Raw genomic sequence first — 27,955 nt, 5'->3', positions numbered from 1 at the left:
TATCAGACACATTTGACATATTGTGTGGTTCATTCATCATCACTTGTTTCTTCTTTGCTTCACCTTCCTTGATGGTGTTGGCTATTATTTGCTGTTTGGTTAGAGTCCTTTCTCGAATATTTTCCTCATATGGGTTATGTAAGTAATACAGTCTCTAAATCTGTTAGTATCTGCAAATATTTCTTCCTTTTACCCTGACAGGTAAATAATATTTTGATTCTTAGGCCCAGTCCTTTTCTCTCCATAGTCTATAGCCACCTTGTTCTAGCTTCGTGTTGCAGATGGGTGGTTCCATGCCAATGTGACTAATTTTCTTCAGTGGGAAACTTTGTTTTTTAAATTTTTGCCAGAAAGTGATAAGAATTTCACTTTATCCTTGGTGTTCAGAAATTTTACAGAATGTGCCTAGGTATAGCTTTCCACATAAAATTTGCCTCCATTTTTAACTGCCCTTTCAGTTGTAGATGCAGATCTTTTCTCATCTTGGACACTTTTTCCTTTTGCCTTTTTCACTTCCAAAACACCTATTAGCCACATGTTATGTTTCCCAGATTTACCTCTCAGCCTCTTTCCCCCTTATCCCCTTATGTTTTCCTGTGTATATGTTGTGTTTGTATCATGTGTGTGTGTTTGTATGAACACATGTGCACATGCTTTGACATATTTCTTTCATTTGGCCTTCAGACCATTAATCTGACCCTCAACAGTAGCTATACCTTTAATTACTCCTTTATGTTTTTTAGTTCTAAAATCACAGAGGAATAGCCTCAGCAAGTATTTCAGGGCTGCCCTTGAATGTCCTTGGTGCTCGTATTGTGCTTTAGCTCCAGTTCCCATGTGTTCTCCAGCAACCTCTATCCCCAGCTGCTCATTGTGTCCAAGCCCTTTCTCTCTTCTTGCTGGGTCCCCTTAAATGTGTGAATATTTGACTTTATTGGATTGTTGGCACCCAAGTCTTCTTGTTGGAGAACACTGTGACTCTTCCTTTCATGTGAAGGCAGGTGACGCACTCTTCACCCCCATGGACTGGAGGTGTGGCATTAGACAGTTTACTAGACCCCTACTTGGGCAACTGGAGAATCCTTCTCCCCTTCGTACCCGGGGAGGCTGCCTCAGCTCCTACCCAGCTTCTTGGAGAACAGAGAGTATTAGGACACTCACAAAAGCCTGATAATGGTTCTGCAGGCAACGGGACTCCCCCAGAACCCAACTCTTCTGCTAATCAAGTGCCCCCAGCCCCAGCAGCTGCTTTGCTCAGGAAAGTTGAATAGATCAGAGCTGGGAATAGAAGGAAAGGGAGAGATTTGGGGATAACTTTCTTCCCAGAATATCTTTTCTTTTCCAATTTTAAAATAACAGAATGATCATGTGGAGAGAACTGCCTGGATCAAAAAGAGAGATATAGGTTCTAGGCCTGGATTTGTTTCTAGTAAGCTACATGACTTAATTTCCTTGGGCCTCAGCCCTTCATTTACAAAATGAGGATGTTGGTAAACTATTGCTCTCTAAGGTGTCTTCCAGCTATGCCGTTCTCCCTTTATATGTAATCTCAGTATCCTGAGGGTTCCATGTTTTACCCGATAATTTTCTCCTTGACATGATGAAGGGGTAAAATTCAGTAGTTTTCTAATTGTGTTCTGTGGGGCCCTGTATATTCAGTAAAATAGGGGAGAGAATTGGCAGAGATATTTCGCCTAAGCTTTCATTTGAACAGGCAATTCAACTGCTAAAACAAGTTTGAAAACCACCACCACAGTCTATGTAGTCCCCGCAATTAATTTTATGAGCATTACTCTTTTCTGATTTCCCTTTTGTATTTTCACTTTTCCTTTTACATTTCATCCTCTCCACACATTATTTTGGGTCAACAGAAACAGGCATTTTGTGTATAGCTCCCACTCTCCGGGGATAGAAGGGCCTCCTATGTTAAGCAGCTTTTCGGGGTCACAGACAGGCAAAGCTGGGTCTCTATTCTTCGGGTACAACTTCCTCCACAAAACCATACTATCCATCATTAGGTTTTTGCAGACGTCATGGAAAACTGGTTTAAAGTAGATCAACATGCCTGTGCCATTGACTTTCTTCGAGGTTATTTATTTAAGCTTGAAATGATGGCTAATGTTCTTCACTGGAAAGGGCAGGTTTTTAAATTGCTGATGTTTAAAAGCCAAAGGGCTTTTGTTACCTCTTTACTAAGAAAAATGATGAGTGAATTCAATTCAGGAAACATTAGGCCTTAATGCAGATCTCTGCATAGAGTAGGTGTTTAAAATCTTTGGAAGTTAATGCATTTTGAAACTCTCAGTAAAAATGGGTAGACAGGAAGGCTTAAGACACTGAAAATGGGAAATTTAATAGCAGTTCCACCTCAAGCCCAACTACAGAATTCATTACAGTGAACACTATGATTAAAAATTTTAGGATTCTTTGCTGTAAATAATATGTGCATACTAAAAGTAAAAATAAGCTTTATTTAATGACAGTCTGTCAGTAGCTGTAGATTTTAGTTTCTATTTTTGTTCATGTTTGAGAGTTCTGGTCTTCTTTGCTTTAGATCTCATAAAAATAATACAGCAGGAATCAAGTTAAGGCATAGAATGAGAAATACAGATAGTGTAAAAGAGCTCCTATATTTCACTTGTGCTAAATATATTCTGTAACTTTAGAGCAAAAATAAATGTTTTTGTTTAAAAATACTGGCCCACTAACAGTGGAAGTCTCATGAAACACACAAAGCACATAAGCCTTTTCTCTGTGTGAAAGGGAAAAATACTACAACTTATGTGAATATGTGATGGTCACGAGCCTGGGCTCTAGGAATCTAGATATCACCAAGCCTTCAATGGTAGGTGCCGGGTATAGTGTACTCCTTGGAGGAGTGATAGAGCTGACGTCACAAAGCAGGTTATGTTGGTATTAATTCTGTCTGTAGAAGAGCCACAGAGCCTGTCAATGTGTGTCTTCCCTCCCATCAGGTATCTGAGACCCCCACAGTCCAAGCCCTCACCTCTCCATCGTACATTTGAAATTTACACGGACCCTGAAATCAACAAATCTGCATCCCTTTTCCTCCCTATCCTTTTTCTCTCTCTCTCTCCTCTCTTCTCAATCTCTCTCTCCTCTCAACCCCTACCCCCTTTAAAAAAAGGAGTTTTCATTGCATTTTGCATTACAATTGACTCACCATATGGCATAGGAATACTTGGTTTGTGGTGATGCTGCCTCCGAGCTCTAGGGTGCAGAGTCATCTAGAAGCTTTTGCTGGGCTCTACTTTGGATAACCTTTATTAGCCCACTCAGTTAGACTAAAAGGAAGCCTCCGTGCATGACATGGGGTGCAAGTCTTACTCCATTCTATGCGCCTTCCTCCCCCCAGGGGTTATGGAACTTGGGTTACACCAGGACAGCTCAGGCTAGTGCTTGGTTGGACAAAGCAAACTCTCCTCTCGGCTGTCCTCAGGTGGGCATACCAGCGCCATCCTCCTTAACACATGAGAAGGAGGCTCCAAAGCTTTAGGGGTTCAATGCTTCGCTTCTCTCTTTTCTATAGCTGAATTTGTGAATTGCTGCTGTGCATCCACGTTTCCTCCATTCTCTCTTCCCAATCACTAAATCCTTTCTCTATAATCATTTTTAACAGTGCATTCTTATCAAAGTAAAATTAGACTTTGCCATTTGGGGGCTGTTAGAGCCAAAGCTTTATTTCCTGTTAGATCTCCAAAGGCATTTGAGTTCGTAGCCAAAAAGCAAGCAACTGGAAAATCAGTAGAAGACCACTTCCCTTTTAGATAAAGAGAGGAAGTTTGTACAGACACAGAGGGGAAATGAACAATAATGTGCTGCAATTCATTCACTTATGATAAAGTAATGATTATGGAACTTTCATTATTCAGTCTCCCTGAGATTAAAATTTACTATAAAAATTAACATACTTATGAAAATCTTCTAAGGAAATTCTTTATTTTTTATTTTGGTTTTTTTATTTCAGTTATTTTTAAGCTGTGATAAAAATTACAAATTATGTAATTTTATGTAAAAATTAGTATTTTTGCATCAAATTATATAATTTTATATAAAAAACATCAGTTGAATTCAGTAAAACAAATTTTAAACAAGAAGATGAATTTAGGCTAGTCACTGATAGTAACATGATTTCCCCCCAAATTAGCTAATACTTACAGGATATACTATTAACTCTTAATTCTCAAGAAAACCTTTTGAAGTAAATACTAATATCATCTGAATCTTACAAAGGAAGAAACTGGAGATTAGTGAGGTTATTAAGTAACATAGCATGTAAATTGGAAAACCAGCTGGAATCCAATTCTCTCTGGGGCCAAATTGCAACCCTTAATTTTCACTACTGCCCTCTTCAGTGTAGATAACTTCAGAGTTCATGACAAAGTCAAGGAAGGTAGATTTGCATTGTAGCATTGAAATTATTGTGACAATTGTTGAATGGCAGAGTACTCATGAAAGACATAATGTAATCTGTGTTCACACTACTACTCTAAATTTATATTATCTTTTGAAAGAATTTCATGTCTTCCATGAATACCAGTTGTTGGAATGCTTGCTTTTTAAAATTTGAATGAATACTTTTAACTTGTAATGAGGCTATTTTTACTTATTTAAAATGACAAACATTTAGATTTTCTGACTTTCTTTGTCTTGGAATATTTTTTCCAGGGTCAACGTCTTTTTGAAAAGTTACTTCAACTGACTTCGCAAAATATCGAAATCAAGCTAGTGAGTGATGTGACAGCTGATTCAAAGGTATTAGAAGCCTTGAAATTAAAGGGTAAGGCCAAGGTTGATATGCTACTCTACCACTGGGTATTCTAAGATTCCTTTAATTTCACTCAAAGTAACATGTAATTTCTTTATACTCAACACATTACTCAGTACACTTTTTATATCTCCCTTGAAGAATAGATTCATTGAACTTTTAAATGAGGGAACTAATTAATTGATACTATTGGGATTTTTAAAATAGTGTTGGTGCATGTTAGTTTATGCAAAATAATCTACTTAGCCATTAAGTGATAATTAATGAGAAAGAAGAGTCTTTCCTTCTCTGGAAACTCCAATGATGTGATTTGAGAAAAGAGCCACTTCTCATTAGAGCAAACATTGGATTCCTAGTTTTCTCTTGAACATCAAAATAATATCCTCCTCATGCCACATATTCTTTAAAATAAGACAGTAAGATCTAGGAGTCTATGAAACACTACCTGATTCACAGCTATTATCATAATTCTACTGGGAACCATCATTTATACTGCCACTTTGTAATTTTCATCACAGTCTCAGGAAGACGGAGAATAATTCTAAAATGTTTTTCTTCATTTTTCTGTAACTGTCACTAACTGAACTTCCACTTCCATATATTTTTCATTAATTTATAAAAAATTTTTACCTTGAATTTACTCTCTAGACTAAAAACACTATAGGGAATATATATGTGCAAGCCAATGAAAATGTTCAAGACACCCAGGAGTCCCCAGGAGAGGATGTCGAGTTGGCCTCATTGAATCTTAGTGGTTTACCTGATGGCATCTCATTTTGCATTTGTGTTGTTTAGACATGCTGTGCATTTTTGCTTACCATCTTCCCCGTGTTATTAAGTGAAAATACCTTCTAAAAAATGGAGCAGATTATGAAGCAAGTGATACCAAGAGGACTTTTCTTCTGAAGAAGGAAAGTTAGAAACAATAAAACATATTGAGGGATATAAACATACAGAAAACAAAAATTTGGCCATGCATATATACCTATTACCATGAATATTATTTTGTCTATGCTTGTCTTAGTTTTCAGTGCTTATCATTTGCTATGACAAATACCACACAGTGGGTTGGCTTAAACAGTGGGAATTTACAGGCTCACAGTTATAAGTCTAGGAGAAGTCCAAATTCAAGATGTCAGCAAGGCAATGCTTTCTCCCCAAAGTCTGTAACATCATGGTGCCGGTTGCCAGTAATCCCTGGGGTTCCTTGATTTGTATCCCTGCCTCACATTATGTGGTGATGCCCCCTCCTTTCTCTTCTGGGTGCCATTGACTTCTGGCTTCTCTTGCAGCTTCCTCTTACTTTGGCTTCTGGTTTCTTTCCCTTTATAAGACCTTAATCCAGATTACTGAACCAACCTCATTCAGTTGGGCCATACACTAACTTAAAGTAACATCTTCAAGGGCTCCTATTTACAGTGGGTTCACACCCCTAGGAAATGAGTTTAAGATTAATAACCTATTTAAATTGGGGTACATAATTCAATCCACCAAAATGCGTAAGGAAACTTATGACAGTACCGCTGGATCTGAGAAGCTTCACCGTGCTACCTGAATGCAGCTTCATATTTTTGAAAAACTAGAGAAATGCCTGGTTCAGTAGATTGGCAGATACAGTCAGCATGGTTAGAAACGTATTATGATTTTTCTCATTAAAAAAATGAAATTGGGTTCCCACTCTGAAATTTTATCTAATAAAGTTTTGGGGAATGGATTACTTTTGTTAACTGATGCCTCTATTTGTGAATGATTTTTCTCATGGAGTCTACTTGTACCTCCTTTGGGTTTGATTTTCTAGAAGGACAAAAAGCAGATGATTTAGGAAGAAAAGGGAGGGGGCCTGCGAGGTCTATTACTTCTTGTCTGTTTATCTCAAATCTGTTCCTTGCCATAGCCTATACTTTATCTTTTAAACTCAACCAAAAGTTAATAGTAGGGAGCATTAGGGGGTATAACAGACTTTCTTAGGTATTGCTGAATATTTGGATACCCTAAACAGGGAATAGCTATCAATAGATTTATGGATAAAGGCCTTGTTTACATTTCTATTGTGAACTATGAATTAAAGCCCATTACTTCATTATAGTCACTGTTTTCTCCACAAAAAAGGAAGTGCTTAAATTTCATAAGGACATGAGTATATGACTACAATATAGGCCCTGGTTTTTCCAGTTCTAATATATAATATATAATAGGAGTTCTTATAAAATATAGGAAAACAAATGATTTTTCTTTATAATCGTAGAGCAATAAACAGGACGCTAATTTCTCATAGCCATTTCCTATGAACTTCGAATAGGCCTATATGGCTTTTAGTAACACACATATGTGTATACAGTACATCCTATATAAATCTTTAAAATACAGTTATTATACATCTCTACTGTCATCCTTTGGCAGGGACATCTTAAATGACAGCTTAGGGCATTTTAGAAATAATTTGTTATGAAACCAATTTAAATCTGTGTTCAAAAACCTTGTTTAACCATAAATACTTGGAACTTTGAATAGGAAGTGAGATCTGGTAGGTTTGTACAGTTTAGTGTGAAATAGTGGTACATCCTAAAGTAATTTGGGCAGAGAATTAAAATATACATGCAGGGCCTCTCTGAGGAGCTGGAGGAAAATGTTGGAAAAGTTGGATTTCTCAACCTGGGTTGTTGCTGTTGTTCTCACAAACATTGGGGACTGACAGCATGGCTTGCCTTCATGAAGCTTGTTACTGCAAAAGAGATGCTAAGCCTACTTATAATTAGGCCTAAGAGTCTCCCCCAGAATACTTCTTTATTGCTCAGATGTGGCCCTCTTCTCTAGCTAAGCCAACTCAGCAGTTGAACTTACTGCCTTCCCCCCTAATTGGGACCTGACTCCTGGGGTGTAAATCTCCCTGGCAATGCAGAATATGACTCCTGGAGATGAGCCTGGACCTGGCATCATGGGATTGAGAACATCTTGACTGAGGGGGAAAGCGAAATGAAATAAAAGATTTTAAGTTTCAGTGGATGGGAGATTTCAAACGGAGTTGGGAGGTCACTCTGGTGGGCATTCTTATTCACTATATGGATGTCCCTTTTTAGGTTTTAGTGTATTGGAATAGCTAGAAGGAAATACCTGAAACGATCAAACTGCGACACAGTAGCCTTGATTCTTGAAGATGATTGTATAACTATGTAGCTTGCATGGGGTGACAGGGTGATTGTGAAAACCTTGTGGATCACACTCCCTTTATCTGGTATATGGATGGATGAGTAGAAAAATGGGAACAAAAACTAAATGAAATGTGTGTGGGGGGGGGGTTGATTTGGGTGCTCCTTTTTACTTTTTTTTTTTAATTCTTTCTGGTTTAAGGAAAATGTTGAAAAATAGATTGGGGTGATGAATGCATAACTATATGATGGTACTGTGGACAGCTGATTATACACCATGGATGATTGTATGGTATATGAATATATCTCAATAAAACTGAATTTTTTAAAAAAAGTAAAAAAACAGCCTTGTTGAAATGTTATCACTGAATATTTCTAGTCTTTTAGAACAGTTACAGGAAGGTTTCTCAGAAATAGTTCACAAAAGACAGATAAGGAGCCACGAGCTACTTCAACTGTGAAGGTGTAACTGAATTATGATGGAAAAGAATAAGAGTGAGGCTTCCTCATAAAACGGTAAAGATTTAGTGTAGGTGAAGGCCCAGAGAGGGCAAGGCCTGCTGGAGAAGTGAGGTGTCTGGCCTGAAGCCACAGAGCTGGTGGTGGGTGGGGTTAGAGCCCAGGTCCCTGTGCCACCCCACCACCCCACCCCCGCCTCCTGCTCCAGGCCTCTCTTCTCCTTGGCTCAGAGGTCAGAAAGGCAAACCAAAGCCCCTCCACCCATCCATTTCCAAGCTTCAAATTGTGGTTTGCAGGAAAGTGTGCTCTTGAAACCCAAACCCCACGAAGTCCTTGAACCCAGACTTCTGCTAGACAGAGATTTCTGCAAATTCAAAGTTTCCCTGATTGTTTGTTTTTCTTTCATCTACTAAACATCTCCACCTGTAATCCTCTTAAATATCTCAAGTGCAGCATGTTCACTTAGCTACTGTTCTTCCTCTCCCCAACTTTTAACAACTGCAATAGTAGTAACTGTCCTTTTACCCGAATTTGCATCCACCCAGTCACTCATGTTAGAAACTAAATTCTGCACTTTCTCATTCCTCACATCTAATGACCAAAATTCAGTAGAATCTGCCCCCTAGGTATCTCTCCTGGATATCACACTCCCTTCCCAGCTGCCACTGCCCTGTTTCAGGTCTTTAACACTCACGCAGGCTTTACCAAAATTATCTTTCTCTCTGCTTGCGTCTTGCTGCCTTCCCACTCCCCCATCCAGTCTCCGCACAGCCACCAGAGAGCTCTTCTACGTCATGATTATCAAGCCACTTCCCTACCTACGTTGTGTGTGTATGAACATGCATGGTGTTATGTACTTTTATTGAAGAATATCATGTATATGATAAAGGGTGCAAGTATGAAGTGTATCGCTCGATGAATTTTCACAAAGTAAACTCATGTAGCTCCTTCACAGATCAAGATGTAGAACGCTGCAAGGATCTCAGAAAGCTTCCTCATTCCTTCTTGAAGTCAATACCTTCTGCAGAAGTAACCACTACTCCAACTTGTACCATCATAGATTACGTTTGGTTTTCTTTGAACTTTGTATAAATAGAAAGAGAGAGCATATATACTCTTAGATATGGATTCTTTTGCTCAACTTTGTGTTTATTAGATCCATATACATTATATATAGTAGTAGATTTTTTTTACATTGCTGTATAGTATTCTATTATTTGACTATAATATTATTTACCTATTCTACTGATGATAGACATTTGGGTTTTTCTCCTTTTGGGGTTACTATAAATAATGCTGCTATGAGCCATTGTTATGCATGTCTTTTTGGTGAATATATGTACATATTTCTGTTGGATATTCCATCAGGAATAGAATTGCTAGAGTCATAAGCTACATGTATTTTCAACTTCCATAGATATTGCTAATGAGTTTCCAAAGTGGTTGTATCAATTTACACTCCCCAAAGCAGTGTATCCCCACATCTTCACCAAAATTTGACATTCTCTATCCTTTTTATTTCAGTCATTCTGGTAGATATATATCATGTTGTGGTTTTAATTTCCATTCCCCTCATGACTAATGATGTCAAGCACATTTCCATATGCTTATTGACCATTTTTTTGTGCCCTTTGATGAAGTACCTATTTAAATATTTTTCTCATGGTTATTTTTTCATTTGTCCATTCTAATTTATTATTAGGGATAGATTTGAGTTCGTTTTTGGATGTATGTATTTTATATATCATCTCTCATTTGTGACTTGCCTTCACTCTCCTAACAGTATCTTTAAATAAATGGAATTTCTTAATTTTAGTGAAATTCAATTTATCAATTATTCATTTATTTTAGTGCTTCTTACCTACTGCATAAAAACATTTATCATTATAAGGTCATGAAGATACCCTCGTATGTTTATTCTTGATGTTATATGCTGTTACTTCTCAGATCTCAGTCTTTAAGGTCTTGACTTAATTTTTATGTATTGTGTGAAGTAGGAATACAAGTTAATTTTTATTTATATGGAAAGCCATTCATTGAAAAGACCTTTCTTTTCTGCATTGCAGAGGCATCTTTCTTGAAAATCAGATGACTATGTGTTTGGGTTTGTTTACGGATTCTTTATTATATTCCATTGGCCTACTTGTCTATCCGAGAACAAATACTACAATGTTAAATTAATGTACCTTTATAATACCTGCTAATCAGGTGGTGTAATTATTTCATCTTTTTTTTTCAATCTTTAAAACTGCCTTACTCTTTACCCTTCACATTTTAAAATAAATTTCAGAATCAGTTTGCACAAAACTGCTTGTTTATTAGGATTACATTGACTCGACAGATAAAGTTGGGAAAATTTATGCTTGTTGCAATATTGAATCTTCTGCTCACGGCAAGGATATATTATTTCCTCCTAGATCTGCTTTAGCTGCATCTCATAACATTTTAATGTAACATAATTTTTAAAAAATTATTTTTCACTTCAAAAAAGTTCCTAATTTCCACTGCAATTTCTTCTTTGAACCATGGTTTATTTAGAAGTATAATCCTTGATTTGCAAACGTTTGGGGATTGTTCTAGTTATCTTTTTGTTATTTCCACTGTGATCAGAGACTATATTATTCCATATTATTTCAACCATTCTGAAATTTATTTAAAATTGCCTTATAATTTTTTATGTATTTGCTTATAAATTTTGAGGCCTTTTAATACCTTCATACAGAATTTTGGTTTTGGTTTTATATTTTATTAGCTTTTACAGTTGTTTTGGCCAGAGAATTAATCAATTAAAGCCAATTCATCATAACTGGAAGTGAATATCACCCATCTGCTATAAATGTGAAATCACTTCTCATTGCCTAATCCATGATCCTAAACTGGTGGGCCTCAAAGACAAACTAGATAAGATGTAGGCTTGTAATTACATTCCTCTGCTTTCTCTATATCAGCCTTCAAATGGGAAGTGCCACCTGCTGCTAACGTTTGACTAGCTAGGAGTAATCCTGACATTTTGCTTAATTTCTGTTCTCTCTGTTGAGCAGAAAATGCCTTTGATGTTGCACTGCTTGGCAAACCTAGTGCAAGTAATATCAAAACAATATTATTAAAATTGTATACTACTAATATTTTCGTTTCTGTTTATTCATGTTAGTCATAGGCAAAATATTAGGTCTCAGTGGTATTGCTATCATTTTAATCCTTGTATTTTATAGTTATTGTTGCAATGTAATTTATAATTTAGGAGAATCTTTTTTTTATTTGTTTGTCTTTGAAACTATAACAATTCAATATACTCTCTATAATGACTACAATATTTAATGCTCCTTTAACTTACTAACAATTAAAAATAAAATAATATAAAGTCAGAGGAAAGCAAATTTCCTTTTGGAAAAAAAAAAGACTTATTTTGTTCACAAATTTCCTTTTGGAAAAAAAAACAGACTTATTTTGACAGTCCTTTATTGAGTGAATAGTATATCAAAAAGGATTTAGAATTAGTGATCTAGAGAATAAAGTCCACACTTCTTTAAAAGAAGCATTTGAAACCATTTGGATCTTAAATCTCTCTTTTCAGCCTTGCTCTTACTTTTTCCTGTTATTGAGTTTCCAAGTATCTAAAAGCTAATTGTGATTTCCCAAATACAAAGGCTCTATTTTCTAAAATATGCTTTTCCCTGTGCCACCCTCTTATCAACTTGCAAGCTCCTATTGAGCTTTCCAGGTCCATATTACACTTTATCCATAATGTTTTCCCTTTAGCCTTCCCTCTTAGGACCAAATGGTCATACTGTCTTCTTTTCTTCCATCATTCATTCATTGTTGATTGAACAACCATTCATTGTATATCTGGCATGTGCTAGCCAGATGGGTTTTAAAGATAGAAAATTGTCAAAGACATGAACCCTTTCCTGACTTCAAAGAGTCAGAGTCCAATGGAGAAGACTGATAAAAGTACAATAATTTGATCAAGGAATTCCTGAAACATCTGCCCATTTAGAATCCAATTTTCTTGAATTCCTTTTTAATTTTTACTATAGAAGATGTAAGTTTATAGAAAAAAGCATGTAGAAAATATAGAGTTCTCATATACAGTCCCCACCAAAACTACCAGTTTTCCCTTTTATTAATGCTTTGTATTAATATGGTACTTTTGTTACAATTGATGAAATAATATTTAATTATACTATTAACTATGGTCCATAGTTCACATTAGAATTCACTGTTTGTGTTATACAATTCTATGGCTTTTAAAAAAAATTTTATTCTAGTAACAACCTAAAATTCCCCATTTTAACCACATTCAAATATATAATTCAGTGGTGTAAATTACATTCACAATACTGTGCTACCACCACCACGATCCATTACCAAAAGTTTGCCGTCACCCCAAACAGAAACTCTGTACCAATTAAGCGTTAATTCCCCGTTCCCCACTCCCATCCAGGTCCCTGGTAACCTGCACTTCAGTCCCTGACTCGTTGAATTTGCCTAATCCAATTATTTCATACCAATGAGATCATATAATATTTGTCCTTTTGTGTCTGGCTTATTTCACTCAACAGGTTGTCTTCAAGGTTCATCCAAGTTGTCACCTGTATCAGAACTTCATTCCTTTTTACAGCTGAATATTCCATTGTATGCATATACCACATTTTATTTATCCATCCATCTGTTGAGGGACTCTTGGGTTGTTTTCATCTTTCAGAAACTGTGAATAATGCCACCATGAACGTCAGTGTGCAAATATCTGTTCAAGTCCTTGCTTTCAATTCTTTTGGGTATATACCTAGTAGTGGGATTGTCAGGTCATATGGTAAGGCTATACTTAACTTTCTGAGGAACCACCAAACTGTCTTCCACAGCAGCTCCACCATTTGACATTGCCACCAGCAATGAATCAGTGTTCCTGTTTCTCTGCATCCTCTCCAACACTGCTTAGCACCCATTCTAAGGGGTGTGAAATACTATCTCATTGTGGTTTTGATTTGCATTTCCCTGGTGACTAATGATGTTGAGCATCTTTTCATGTGTTTTTTGGCCATTTGTATATCTTCTTTGGAGAGATGTCTAGTCAAGTCTTCTGCCCATTTTTAATTGTTTTTTTTTTTGTCTTTTTGTTGTTAAGGTGAACGCTTTCTTTGTATATTCTGAATATTAAACCTTAATCAGGTATGTGGTTTCCAAATATTTTCTTCCATTTTATAGGATGTCTTTTCACTTTCAAGCTAAAGTCCTTTGAGGAACAAAAGTTTTTAATTTTGATGAGGTCTCATTTATCAGTATTTTGTTTTGTTGCTTGTGCTTTGGGTGTAATGTCTAAGAACTCATTGCCCAACACAAGGTCCTGAAGATGCCAAAAGTTCTATTTGAAAACAATATGATGAAATTAGAAACTTGAAACACTTTTGCTTGTTTAATATCTTCTTTGGACAGACAAAGAAAATTTCAGAAGTCATATTCCTGCGTATATAGCATAACAAAATTGCAACCCAAATGAGAAGAGAAAAGGTAGTCATAAAAGCATAGTTCTAAAAAGGAGAGAAATATAAAACACTCAGTAGTACGACTAGAGACATAAAAATAGATAAACTCACAGATGCTATTTGGACTCACCTTATTGCTGGCAATCGGCCCGTTTTCACAACCACATAAAGAAATTTGTGATAGATCTTTATGGCCTCCCTCCTGTGCCTTTCTCTCCTGATGTATGTTTCACTGTACGCTCAGGGGTGTGGGCTGACACCTGGCTCAACTGGTGTTTCAAGCCTTCAATTTGTTAGAATCAAATAAGTATTTTCCTCCCATTCCTTTTTTTTCTGCATATTCTTACCTGTTTGCAAATAAAGCTAGAGTTGTGTCTATGCTGCCTGTAGATGCTTTGTGATGTCTTTAAGGAGCTGAAAACAGAACTGTTTTATGGAATTTGGTATGGTTAGCCAAACATTAGTGTGCGAAGAATTTTATTTCCTCTTTGGTTTCTTTAGATAGATAGAGAGACAGGTAGGTAGACAGGTAAGAGGTAGGTAGGTAGATAGATACATAGATACCTAAATAGATAATCTTCAGATCTTCTCCATTTGAGTTTTTAAAATTAATTCTAGGTTTCTGTCTTTTTGACCATGTTTCATTTCAGTTATCCTTTGTGAAGGCACTACAAACCATGCCCTTTGAGTGGACTCTCAGCCACTGTCATTGTCCTCAGCTCTCATCTGCTCCCTTTGTGACTAAAGTTGTATGTTTGCTGGGTGACTGGCTCAGATAAAACCTATGGTTTGAGTACGACTGACCTGAACTTTCCCTCATTAGCACTGTATGTCAAGCAAGTGAGCTAATTAGACATAGCCTTACCCATGCTGGTGAATAAACAGTAGTAATCTGGGACTAATGAGCAATTTTTGAACATTTTTAGCTCATTTTGGCTTACTATTCCAGAAAGCATTGAACACACAGTAATCATTTAATTGGCATTTGGTTGTGATTAGTTTTATTTGTTTAAGTTAGAATGTTAATATTTGAAATAAAACTAAAGCCCTTTTACTCTTCTTACTATTACTTCTTTTTTTAAACTTTTTTTATATTCTGGATTTGTTTTAGTCACATTTTTTTAAAAGGGTGAGCTGTGGTGCTTTGTTCTTTCTGTCAGATTCTAAATTTGATCTTTGCCATTGCTTATTTGAATTCAAGAAAGCTGTACTCGTTTGTCATTCGTAACTCACATTTTATTTTCATGTTATTTGTAGGTTAGGCTTAACAAAACCTAAAGGGAAAATGTATTCCTAAATCTGAGCCTGTATTTTATAATGAACATAAGTTATCCAAGCTTCCAACTTAGGAACTTTACAAGGTGACTTTTGAGCTGTTTACTCCATGTAAGGAGGCCATAATTTGAGATTTCATACTTACTGAGGCTTTTTGACCTATGTCTTACAGCTCTTTATTTATTTGACTGTCTACCTCTACACTTGGGTTATGGTTATCTGGGTTAATTTAATGAAAACATTGACAAGTATATTTTGGTAATTTCTCCAGAGTGAAACATATTATTCTGGTTTTAATTTTCACCTTCTGAAAGGTTGCCATTGATGAGAGGGCTGAACATGTCACAGGATCTTTTGTGGTCCGTGTGAAGGGCTGTCCTACTGATCACTAAGAAGGTGGAGTCCTTAGGGCAAGAGAGTATTCAGGCCGCCTTTCATTGAGTCTGCTCTGGTGAGGGCCCAGATAAAAGTCAAGGTGCCCTAGCTGTCGCCAGGGCTGGTTTTTCCATCTTACTGGACTTTGATTTCACACCTTCTCAAAATGATGGCCACTGGGATCATGCTTGCATGCATGAAGGCTGGTGCTTTTGTCCCATGGTTACAGCAGTCAAAAACCATTGCAAGGAACTGTGTCTTTTACACAGTGCAAGTAACCTTTCTTTGAGGAACATCAAAATATTTGGCAGCAAGGCAGGAACTGCTCAATATGTGCTTCTCTGGACACATTATGCTTTAATGATAATTAGCATAGTACTTAGCACAGCATTTGGAAGCACATTTTTTGATGTCACATAGAGCTGTGGAAGAATTCTGGACCCTTCATTTTCTAACTGAGTGCTCTAACCTTATGCAAATTACTCACTTCCTCTGAGCTTCAGTCTTTTTTTTTTTCTTTCAGTAAAATGGGAATGATGATAACTTCCTGAGAGTTATGAAAATTAAATAATATATAGAAAGCATATTGGTACAGGTGCCAGATTCATAACACAATTGTTGCCAACTGACACTCATTGTAACCATCCTCCCTTACCTAGGTGTGTTATTCCAGTGTTTGGCTTGTCAGCCCCTCTTGGTCCAGACTGGTTTCATTTCTACACCCTAAAGCACACACCTCCTCCCGTGATTTTTATAATGATAAGAAGGCCCATATTCTAATTGCATTTTAAAAAATCATCTCTGGGAATGCCGTTGGTTAGTTTTGCCTTTATGGTTACATAATAACACTGGCTGGCTTCAGTTTATGATAGGAATTTTCCAGCTGGCATCACCAATACCACTCCATCTGTGTTTTCAGTCTCAGCTCTAAGATCCACCCAAGTTAGTTTTCCAATTCAATGTGTTTAAACTTTAAGAGGGGTTCATTTGACATATGTAATACAGTTGTATCAATCATCCATTTGCTCTGAAATACAGAATCTCAGTTTAGAAGTTTTATTTTTACCTCTAATACATAAGAAACTTGGCAGGCATGGCACTTTTGAAGGGAAATTGTACATATATCCAGCTTTGTGACATTATAGAAGGAGAATTTTATCTATTCAATCTAATGATGGCTTTACACATTTCTATTCTAGAGATGCTAGAATTTGGAGAGTATGTTCTTTAAGAGGTAAAGAAGAATAAAGGTAAATATCTATATACATATGTATAAATATACATATACACGTATATATGATCATACAGACATGCACACACACAAATAACCTTCCTGAAAGCCATCATAATTCCTAGGGACCCCATGGCCATCATTTTTAACAACTAATTTTTGGATGCCTCTTAAGCTTTTGTGGAGCCTTCACACAATCTGTGTTCTGAAGGACACTGAGAGACTCCAGTTTTACTCTCTGGCTTGCTACATACTGACTTTGAGCAGTTCCTACTATTCTGGTTTGCTAATGCTGCCATTATGCAAAACACCAGAAATGGATTGGCTTTTATAAAGGGGGGTTATTTGGTTACAAACTCACAGTTCTAAGGCCATAGAAGAGTCCAGGCTAAGACATCACCACAAGGATACCTTCATTGAAGAATGGCCGATGGTGTCTGGAAAACCTCTGTTAGCTGGGAAGGCACGTGCTGGCATCTCCTGATTCCTTGCTCCGGGGTTCTGGTTTCAAAATGACTTTCTCCAAAATGTTTCTGGGTTTGTCTCTCTTAGCTTCTCTGAAGCAAGGTCTGGGCTAGTATCTCAAAGCATCAGCAAGCAACGCTGTCGGCCCAAGCGTCTAAGGTCTGTTTGCCCTGGCCTAGCATATCCCGGGGCATTTTCCTCCCTCTGCTCTCTGTGTGAGCTCCCTTTAAAGGGCTCCAGTAAACTAATCACCTACCTTGAATGAGTGGGGTCACATCTCCATGGAAACATTCAATCAACAGGTCACACCCTAATCAAAAAGATTAATCAATCTGCCCCCACAAGATTGCATTACAGATTATGGCTTTTTCTGAGGGACATAATATATACAATCTAGCACACCTACCTTGCTCAGAGTAACCATACAGAGAAGAGTCCCTGTATGCATTAGTGAATGAGATCTTTTACTTCTGTGACTTTGTGTCTCAGTTTTCGCATTGGATATCCTAATTATGCCTGCTTTTTTTTTTTTATGCTAGCTGTAAGAACTACTGTGAGTTAACATGCAAAGCTCTATCTCTGTTTTTCTCAGGATGCTGCTCAACATCAGCCTGAACTTCACAAATCCCTGTGCCCTCCTTCTTTCTCACAATATTTTATCCTTTTTCTTTTTTCATTTTTTTCTTCTTCCTTCTTTCCTTCTCTTTAACTGCAGGCCTTTATAACTTAGGCCTTCATTACCTCTCTCGAAGAATTGCATTGGCATTCTTCCTGCTTCCAGTCTTATTAGGTTTCATTCTTCACACAGATTGTCAGAATTACCCTCCTAAAAATCAGAACCTGCCCCATCCCCATTTCCCCTTCTCTTTCAGTAGCAGTGCATTCCAACATGGAGCACATATGTCACTCAGAGTATGTGAGCTGATTTTAGGTCTTCTGGAATTTTTTTTAACTTGGATATATTATTTTAATATGTATTAGGATAAAATGACTAGTGCATCAGACGCATTATTTTATGGATATCAATGCTGAGGGCAAAGCTAAGTTTAAAAAGGTCAATTTAAATTTCATGTAAATATAATTAAGTAAATAACAGCACAAGAGGGAGATAGGCTTGGCAAAAATAAGTAAATAAATAAAAGATATGGAACTCAAATGGCAGCTTAGAGGAAACATTTCAAACCCCTTGGTGAGAAAGAGGGTATCCTCCACCATCTGCAGCTGCCAGTTTGCCTGGCTTTCTCTCTCACCATCAGGGCTTTTCTGGGAGGCCTTTCCCATATCCTCCAGCCTGAGCCAGGCAGCCCTCCCATAGGCTCCCTCACCACCCAGGACTTCCTTCTCATAGCCTTCACCATAGTATAAAGCTCATTTCTGCTACAGCCTCACCTCTAGACTTTAATTCAATGAAGGCAAGGATGGAGACTTAATGCTTGGCATCCTGTGAGCAATAAATAAATGCTTGTTGAATAAACAAGCCCAAGCCTTGGGTGTGTGAAGCATCACATAGAACGGCTTTCACATTTTGCAGATTTCAGTTTGAGTCTTGATTTTGATAACTTCGGGTATTTTATTTTTCTGTGGAAGGGACTAGGCAATGCGACAAGTTGTAAAATTTAAAATTAGGAGATTTGGAAGAACAGGACCATTTTATCTAACATGATAAAGACCTGACGGGTAGCAAGGGAGTAACATTCCCTTTACTTAAAAAAAAAAAAAAAAAAAAAAAAAAACAAGAAAAAAACTATACTAAAAAGGAATTTTCCTATATTTAAAACTTAGCACTGTTCTCAAATGTTATGCTGATTAGGAAACGATGGTACAAGCATTTTGAAAATGTAAATCCTATATAAATGCTAAGGTCCATGGAAATTTATATAGTGCTTTCCTTCTTAAAAAATGGTAAAAATGATATTTGAAGAGTTGATACAATTCAAATGACTTTGTGTTTCTGTTTCCTCAATAACACTTATGGGAATTAGGGATAAGAACATTATTTTCAGGGTTCTTTTCCCTCATGGTCATTTTCCCAGTTGGAAGGATGGAGTAAGGAATCATCCTTAGAAGACTGTGCACAATTTGCTGAGTTCTTTGTTCATGTAGGAAGACTGATCAATGCAGATTTAGGCAGAGGCATTAAAAATATTTCCTTCTCAACAAAAAATTAAGAGTATTAATGTTTGACTGCTTCTCATGTAGCTTTTTGCTGACTGTGCTGGTTGGATGCATTATGTCCCCCAAAACGCCATGTTCTTTGATGCAATCTTGTGGGGGCAGACATATTAGTGTTGATTAGGTTGGAATCCTTTTATTGAGTGTTTCTGTGGAGATGTCACTCAGTCAACTGTGGGCAAGACATTTGGTTGGATAATTTCCATGGAGGTTTACTCCACCCATTCAGGGTGGTTCTGAATTAAATCACTGGAGCCATATAAAAGAGCTGACAAACAGAAGGAACTGAGTGCTGCAGCCAAGAGAGACACTTTGAAGAATGCACAGGAGCTGAGAGTGGAGCTGGAACACAACCTGGGATAAGAAGATGCCAGCCACGTGCCTTTCCAGCTAACAGAGGTTTTCTGGATGCCATTGGCCTTCCTTTGGGGAAGGTATACTTGTGTTGATGCCTTCATTTGGACATTTTCTTGGCCTTCAGACTGGAACTTCATAACCAAATAAACCCCCTTTATAAAAGCCAATCCATTTCTGGTATGTTGCTTAAGAGCAGCATTAGCAAACCGAAACAGATTTTGGTAGCAGGAATGGGGTGCTTCTGAGCTCGCAAATGCTAAACGTGTTGGAACGGCTTTTTAAATGGAAAAGGAGAAGATTATGGAAGAATTGTGAGGAGCTTGATAGAAAAGGCCTAGACTGCTTTGAAGAGACTGTTTGTTCAAATATGGACTCTGAAGATAGTTCTGATGAGGCCATGAGCAGAAACGATGAATGTGTCATTGCCAACTGGAAGAAAGGTGATCCTTGTTTTAGAGTAGCAGAGAATTTGGCAAAATTGTGTCCTGGTGTTGGACAGAAGGCAGAATTTTAAAGTGATGAGCTGGGAGGAGGTCCTGGAAGAGCACGGCTGCAAAAGGAGACCCACTTAGAAATCCCAGGGACCCTGCGTCAATACCAAGGACTTGTGAGTCAGCAGCAGAGACAATCTGTGGCAAGACTGAAATGAAGGCTTAGACTCTTGCAACAGCCTTAAATCTCTGGAAACACCTGGGGGGGTTGATTATTAAAGCTGCCCTGCCTCCCTAACCACCCAGACACACACACCACATTCAGGGCACACAGCACCAACAACACACCCAAACTTGATGCACCAATTGAACCCCACAAGAATCAGATCCCCACACACCACAAAGACAAAGTTGGGGAGAACTGACTTGAGGGGAATAGGTGACTCGCAAATGCCATCTGCTGGTTAGTTAAAGTGTACACCACCAAGTTGTAGATCTGACAAATTAGAGTTTGGTATTCTTTATAACCCGAAAGAACCCTATAAAGTAAAGCAAATGCCAAGAAGCCAAAAACAACAGAAAATCTTAAAGCATATGATAAAACCAGACGATATTGAGAACCCAATCCCAAACACCCAAATCAAAAGATCAGAAGAGGCAGTACTTGGTGCAATTAATCAAAGAACTAAATACAGATGAGAGCATGGCACAGGATATAAAGGACATGAGGAAGAGCATAGCACAGGATATGAAGGACATAAAGAAGACCCTAGAAGAGCATAAAGAAGAAATTGCGAAAGTAAATAAAAGAATAAAAGAACTTATGGAAATAAAAAAACTGTTGGCCAAATTAAAAAGACTCTGGATACTCATAATACAAGATTAGAGGAAGTTGAACAATGACTCAGTGTCCTCAAGGACCACAGAACGGAAAACGAAAGAACAGAAGAAAGAATGGGGAAAAAAATCAAAAAAACCAAAATGGATCTCAGGGATATGATAGATAAAATAAAACATCCAAATTTAAGACTCATTGCTGTCCCAGAAGGAGAAGAGAAGGGTAAAGGCCCAGAAAGAGTATTCAAAGAAATTGTTGGGGAAAACTTCCTGAACCTTCTACACAATATAAATGCACAAAGCATAAATGCCCAGAGAACTCCAAATAGAAGAAATCCAAATAAACCCATTCCAAGACATATTCTGATCACACTGTCAAATACTGAAGAGAAGGAGCAAGTTCTGAAAGGAGCAAGAGAAAAGCAATTCACCACATACAAAGGAAACAACATAAGACTAAGTAGTGACTACTCAGCGGCCACCATGGAAGTGTGAAGGCAGTGGCATGACGTGTTTAAAATTCTGAGTGAGAAAAATTTCCAACCAAGAATACTTTATCCAGCAAAACTGTCCTTCAAATTTGAGGGAGAGCTTAAATTTTTCACAGGCAAACACATGCTGAGAGATTTTGCTAATAAAAGACCTGCCCTACTTCAGATACTGAAGTGAGCCCTACCGACAGAGAAACAAAGAAAGGAGAGAGAGGTATAGAGAAATTTAACAGACATATATAGAACATTACATCCCAGGTTACCGGAACACACATTCTTCTCTAGTGATCGTGGATCTTTCTCCAGATTGGGCCGTATGCTGGGACATAAAACAAGCCTCAATAAATTTTAAAATCCCTGACCACGATGGAATACAAATAGAAGTCAATAACCATCAGAGACTTGGAGAATTCGCAAACACCTGGAAGGTAAAAATGAGGGAGAGATAAAAACATTCCTGGATAATCAAAAGCTGAGAGACTTCATCACCAGTCTATCAGTCCTATAAGAAATGCTAAAGGGAATTGAGCAGTCTCAAAGGAAGGGACACTGAACAATTGACTGAAACTACATGAAGAAATAAAGATTCCCAGTAAAGATCACATGGTAAATATAAATACCGATACTACTGTATTTTTTATTTGTAACTCCACTGTTTACTTCCTACGGGATCTAAAATACATAAACTGTAATGATAAATCAGTGGTTTTGGACTCAATGAAAAATATGTAATTTTTGACAAGAACTACATAAAGGTGGGGGAATGGAGGAGTACAGGAACATAGTTTATGTGTCCTATGGAAGTTAAGTTGGTATCAAAGAAAAACAAGATCATTATAGATTTAGGAGGTTAAATTTAAGCCCCATGGTAAACACAAAGAAAGTATCAGAGAATATGACCATAGAGATGAAAAGTAGAGTATGGGTTACGAGAAGTGGGGGAAGGGGCAATGGGGAGTTAAGAAATGAGTGTAGGGTTTCTGTTTGGGGTGAAGGGAAATTTCTAGTAATGGATAGTGGGAGGTGATAGATGACAATTAAATGCCAAGGATGATCCTGGATGGGATCTGAGGATGGAGGAGAAGAGGTTCAAAGGGACACAGATGTGACATAAGAAAAAAAAAAAAGGAAATATAGAATGTAAGGTTTGTAACAATGTTGAATTTCTTGAACTTCTTAGCTGAGCTTAATGGGACTGCATAAAAGAATGTTCTTGTTCATGGGAAATGTATATATGAATTATAGTTTGTTCAAGGATGTGTGCAGCTTGCTTTCATAAGTTCAGAAGACAGAGCAATAGATGACGGATGATAGACAGGGAGGATGGGAGGGAGGGAAAGAAATGGTGGTGTGACAGGATGTTAAAGTTGGTGGATCGGGGTATTGGGGGAGGGGGGAGGGGGATGCTGGAGTTCTGTGCATGGGGTTTGTATTGTTTTTGCAACTGTTCCTGTAAGTTTGAATTTATTTCAAAATAAAATTAAAAATAAATAAATAAATAAATAAAGCAATGAGCTAGGATACTTAGCTGAGGAGCTCCAGACTACATGTGGAGGATGTAGCCTGGCTTCTCCTTGCAGCTTATAGTAAAATGTGACAGGACAGAGATAAGCTGAAAATTGAATTTCTGAGTACAAAGAAACCAGAAACTGATAATTTGGAAAATTTCAGGCTTCCAGAAAGTGAGACCACGGTGGTTACAGCCCCACATGAGGATTTAACCAAACATGGAACCCGACCATTTCAGCACAAGCCAGGATTGGAGATGGGAGTTATCCAGAAAGGATTTATGGAAAGACTTATTGTCTGATGGTTTTGACCCCTTTAAACTGTGTGCCAAGCCTACAGAATTTTTGCAAAATTGGTATAAATGGAACCACTGCTGGTGTGGACCAGAGGAGATGAAGAAGAAACAAATTGAAGGAAAAATTTCTTCAAAGGCAGAACCATGGAGGTTGAGGTCTGGAGTCAAGAGGTCTTGGGCAGGAAGAGAGGAGTGGCTGAAGCATGTGGAAAGGATGAGTTTGCCCCGGAGGCAGAGTGAGGGCCTTCTGCCTCGATGCTCAGGAAGAGTGCTGCCGCCCCAGGGCTCAGAGAGGGTGGAGCACATTCCCCGGGGATTGAGGAGAGCCTGGCCACCACCGGAAAGGCAGAGTCCGGATGGCACCCCTATGTTTGAGGAGGGTGGGCTGAGAAGAAGGTGGTCTCCCCGATGCGTGGATATGCTGGGGCATTCATCCAAGCATTTGGAGAGAAGAGGGCTGCTGCGAAGTTCCTTGGAAAGAGTTGGACTTCTGCTCTCTCAAGCCCCAAGTATAAAACATCATTCTGTAAATGACTCTCAGACTTTGAAATCTAATGGAGTTTGCCCTGCGGGTTTTAGGAACTGTTTTGGTCCTGTGAACCCTGTTTTCCTTTCAGTTTCTCCTTATGGCAATGGGAATGTTTATCCTATGACTGTCCCTCCTTTGTATATTGGAAGCAGATACTTGTTCTAGGTTTCAGAGGTCCATAGCTAGGGGGGAGTTTTGCTTTAGGGCAGACCATGCCTATAACTGATTTTGATGGGATCTTGTACTTACCTATTGTTACTGAAATGATTTAAGCTTTTTTGATATTGTGTGGGGATGAATGTACTTTGTATTTGGAAGGATCATGTCATTTTGGGGTTCAGGGGGTGGAATGTGTTGGTTTGGATGCATTATGTCCCCCTAAACACCATGTTCTTTGTGCATTCTTGTGGGGGCAGACATATTAGTGTTGATTAGGTTGGAATCCTTTGATTGAGTGTTTCCGTGGAGATGTGACTCAGTCAACTGTGAGCAAGACCTTTGATTGGATCATTTCCATGGAGGTTTACTCCACCCGTTCAGGGTGGGTCTGAATTAAATCACTGGAGCCATATAAAAGAGCTGACAAACAGAAGGAACTGAGTGCTGCAGCCAAGAGAGACACTTTGAAGAATGCACAGGAGCTGAGAGTGGAGCTGGAACACAACCTGGGAGCAGCAGATGCCAGCCACGTGCCTTCCCAGCTAACAGAGGTTTTCCGGATGCCATTGGCCTTCCTTTGCTGAACGTATGCTTGTGTTGTTGCCTTAATTTGGATATTTGCATGACCTTCAGACTGTAAATGTATAACCAAATAAACCCCCTTTATAAAAGCCAATTCATGTCTGGTATTTTGCATAAGAGCAGCACTAGCAAACCAGAACGCTGACTTTTCTCTCTAGCTCTCCTTGAGAGTTTGAGGAAAGGTAGAGGTACATGATTTGGGTCAATTATTGAGGAAACTGATAGACTGTTCCTCTTGAGAAAAGGGCAAGTGCAAAAATTCAAAATAACTATATTACTAAATAGAAAATAACAAATATTAAATAACTATATGATAACTATATAACTATATTGAATCAAAGACAACAATATAATAGTTGAATAACTACTTTAATAATAGTTATAATAACTTGATTAAAAGCAACAGGTCCAGAGGTTCTATGCATCATGGGGGGGTTACTTGTGCCATATGATGGCCATGACCTAGAAATCACCTGGGATGAAGTCTTCCCGCCAGCCAACCCATTACTCTCCAGGCCTGTAACCCTCAGGTTGACCCAGCAGCTACTCAGAGTCAAGTTGATAAAGATTATATACAAAAATGTGCATTGCACACAATTCCTAAAATTAGAAAGAGATTGGTGAGTAAATAATGAGACGTCCATATTATGGAATGCCAATCATCCTCCAAAACTCATGTTGAGGGAGAAAAGTCATTGATATGTGGAAATACTGCTAAGTGAGAAACAGTAATTACAGTTTTGTTAAAGGATGATCTAACTTTACATATGTAAAAAGATGGACTCTAAATTATTAACAGGTTTTTCTGAGTGATATGATCGCAGGTGATTTCTGCATTTTTTTTTTTTTTGCATGTTAGAGAGAGAAAGTGTGTGTGTGTGTGTGTGTGTGTTTGTGTGTTTTCCAATCAAGTATGGGCCAAAAGCTCAGATTCTGGAGTAGAAATAGGTCTGGATTTGTCACTTGTGTGAGCTCTATGAATTGTTTAACCTCTCAAAATCTCAGTCTCCTTATTTCTGCAGTGGGCTAATAATAGTACCTCCTTCATAGAGTTGTGCTGAACATTAATGAGATAATTCCTGTAAAGTATTTAATGCAGTGCCTGGCACATGATAAGTACTTCAAAACATTTTTCAAAATATTGAGCATATTTTATGAAGGAAGAAGTATTGCAGAGGAAGGAAGGAAGAAAGGGAAGGAAGGAAGGAAGGATGCATGGAAGGAAGGAAGAGAAGGAAGGGACGGAGGGAGGGAGGAAGGAAGGAGTGAGGTAGGGAGAGAAACAGGGGGAGGACGGAAGGAAGAGGGAAGAAGTTAATTCATCCCGTAAATACAATGTGCAGCAGGGCTCATGTGGTGACGCGACACAGGCCCGGGTCCCACCAGGGCCTTGCACAGCAAGTCTGTGTTTCGGGCAGGTGGTCCAAAGGACAACTCCCTTATCCCACATCTCTATTCTTCCAGGGAATTTCCCTCATTTATATTCCTTCCTAGCTGAAAATGTCAACACTTACAAATTTTGGATGAGAATGAGTTAAAACTACCAGTAGGGGCTAGATCCTTCCTGTGCTTCGAAGATGAGGTGCACAGAGACAGGATTTAACTCATTCTGACAGGTTTGAGAATGGGTCTCCGATTCCTCAGGAAGCCAGATTTATGTTTTCCCCAAGGAACCCACACTACTGAGTCTCCCCACACTGTGCTGAAAAGGCAGCCCCTGATCCGAAGCTGTTACGTTTAACAAAGAGGTTGATAAATGAATCTAATTATTCACAAAGGCAGGCTGATGAGAAGGCAAATGCCAACCCATGAAAATGAAGGGTCTGTGCTGCTTTAGTCCCTTAAGCCAATTTCTTATTGTAATTTTGCCTAAGTAAAGATGATTCTTGCTTCAGTTTGGGGAAAGCATTATTGAAAGAGCTTCTGTAGCACCTTTACTTTGGTTTTATTTTTCCTTAAATGAAAATTATGCTTATCTTTTAAGTTAATCTTATCTAAAAGTCTTTTTTCTTCTTTTTCTAATCCACAAAGGCAATATTATAGTGGTTTGAGTTTGAAAAACAGGAGTGTCTTATATGCTATTGGAAAAACAGCAGCTTGGAAATTTACTTGGAACAATTTGTGAGGCTCCTGATATAATCAGTATTTACAAAATTTGGTCATAAGCTGAGTAGAGTTTTAGATGATTAGTTTATGCTTGTAAAATAGCTCAATAGCATTTTGGAAGTAATATGGGGTTAATTAGGGTTCTGAGTTCCATTTGAATTGCTGAGCATGATACAGATTTATTCTGATTTGGAAATTCAGCTCGAATTTTTATTGTTTGATTTGTTGTTACTAAGACTACACTTGGGAAAAGAACTCTTTGTCCAAAGAGTGCCTTGTGGCTCAAAGGTTTATTTGCCTTAAGCAGACAGTGATTGACCACCTACCAAGGCCTATTGAGAAGTGTGGTTTTGATCCTGAAACCTCAGGAGAATGGTGGTCTATGCTGAATTTTTGGCAGCCCATTCTCCAACAGCAAGCTCCACTCCCTCCCTTCCACTGCCTTACTCCATCATAGCAGATGGAAATCACCCTGTTTATACTCCTCTCTCAATAGTCTAAATCCATGACTCTGCAAGAGACTTACATGTATCTGTGCTTACTTAAAGCCAGCACTGGGTTGGCTTTTCACTGGTTGAGTCTGTTCTTAGCAGCTCAAATACCCAGTGAGTTTTCCCCCTGCATGAATTCCTGTCAGTATTTAATCTGCATCATATATTCTACAACTTAATTAAATGCTACTTTGCTTTGTCTCTTTGTTGTTTCCCATGTGTGTCTCCTGTTCCAATGACAGGGACCAAGTCATCTTGGATAACCTCTCCCATATTATGAGTTATTTGGGACAGTTTAAAAGCCTGCTGTCAAGGCTGTTCTGCAAGGGTACATCATCACATTCAACTATTGGCTGGGTGGCTACAAACAAAATGTTTCCCCTAATTTCCCCTGTTGTTACAAAGAATGACTTTTGTGGGCATTTTTTTCTATCCCAGGACATTCTTTCCCCAACTATAGGCTGACACACCATATCAGGTAAATATGCATAAATTTCATCCTAAATAGATAACATATTCATTCTGAATTTGTTGTATGGCTTGAAAAACGTGCAGATAATTTGGGAACATTAAAGAACAGAGAGGAGTTGCTCCTGTACTTCCTAAATTGCATTATGATCAGGACATTGAAATATCTGCTTTTCAAAAAAAAAAAAATCACAGTTTTGAGGAATTTTTATATTAGTTTTGCAATCCAAAAGCTATATGTGGTATGAATAGACATGAAAACACAGTGTTTCAGATTAAAAAGCAAAAGCTTTATTGAATTTTAA

General features: G+C 38.0%; 1 protein-coding gene across 5 annotated transcripts in view; it reads left to right on the top strand.

Annotated features, from left to right (window-relative positions):
- PLD5 (phospholipase D family member 5) overlaps positions 1-27,955 on the top strand; it is a 415,628-nt gene that overhangs the window by 248,391 nt on the left and 139,282 nt on the right. For 3 of the 5 annotated variants that reach the window (XM_037822072.1, XM_037822078.1, XM_037822088.1), the window contains one exon: positions 4,690-4,801. The exons of 1 other annotated variant lie outside the window; for it this stretch is intronic. In XM_037822072.1, the coding sequence (XP_037678000.1) occupies positions 4,690-4,801 (112 nt within the window). Of the gene's footprint in view, positions 1-4,689; positions 4,802-27,955 lie in introns of those variants that run through there. One more of the 5 variants, XM_037822098.1, reaches the window with a different exon arrangement.

The sequence above is a fragment of the Choloepus didactylus genome, chromosome 2 (assembly GCF_015220235.1).
Source record: "Choloepus didactylus isolate mChoDid1 chromosome 2, mChoDid1.pri, whole genome shotgun sequence".
NCBI classification, from domain to species: Eukaryota; Metazoa; Chordata; class Mammalia; order Pilosa; family Megalonychidae; genus Choloepus; species Choloepus didactylus.
Note: the sequence above shows the minus strand (reverse complement) of the source record. Positions and strands in the feature narration are given on the sequence as shown.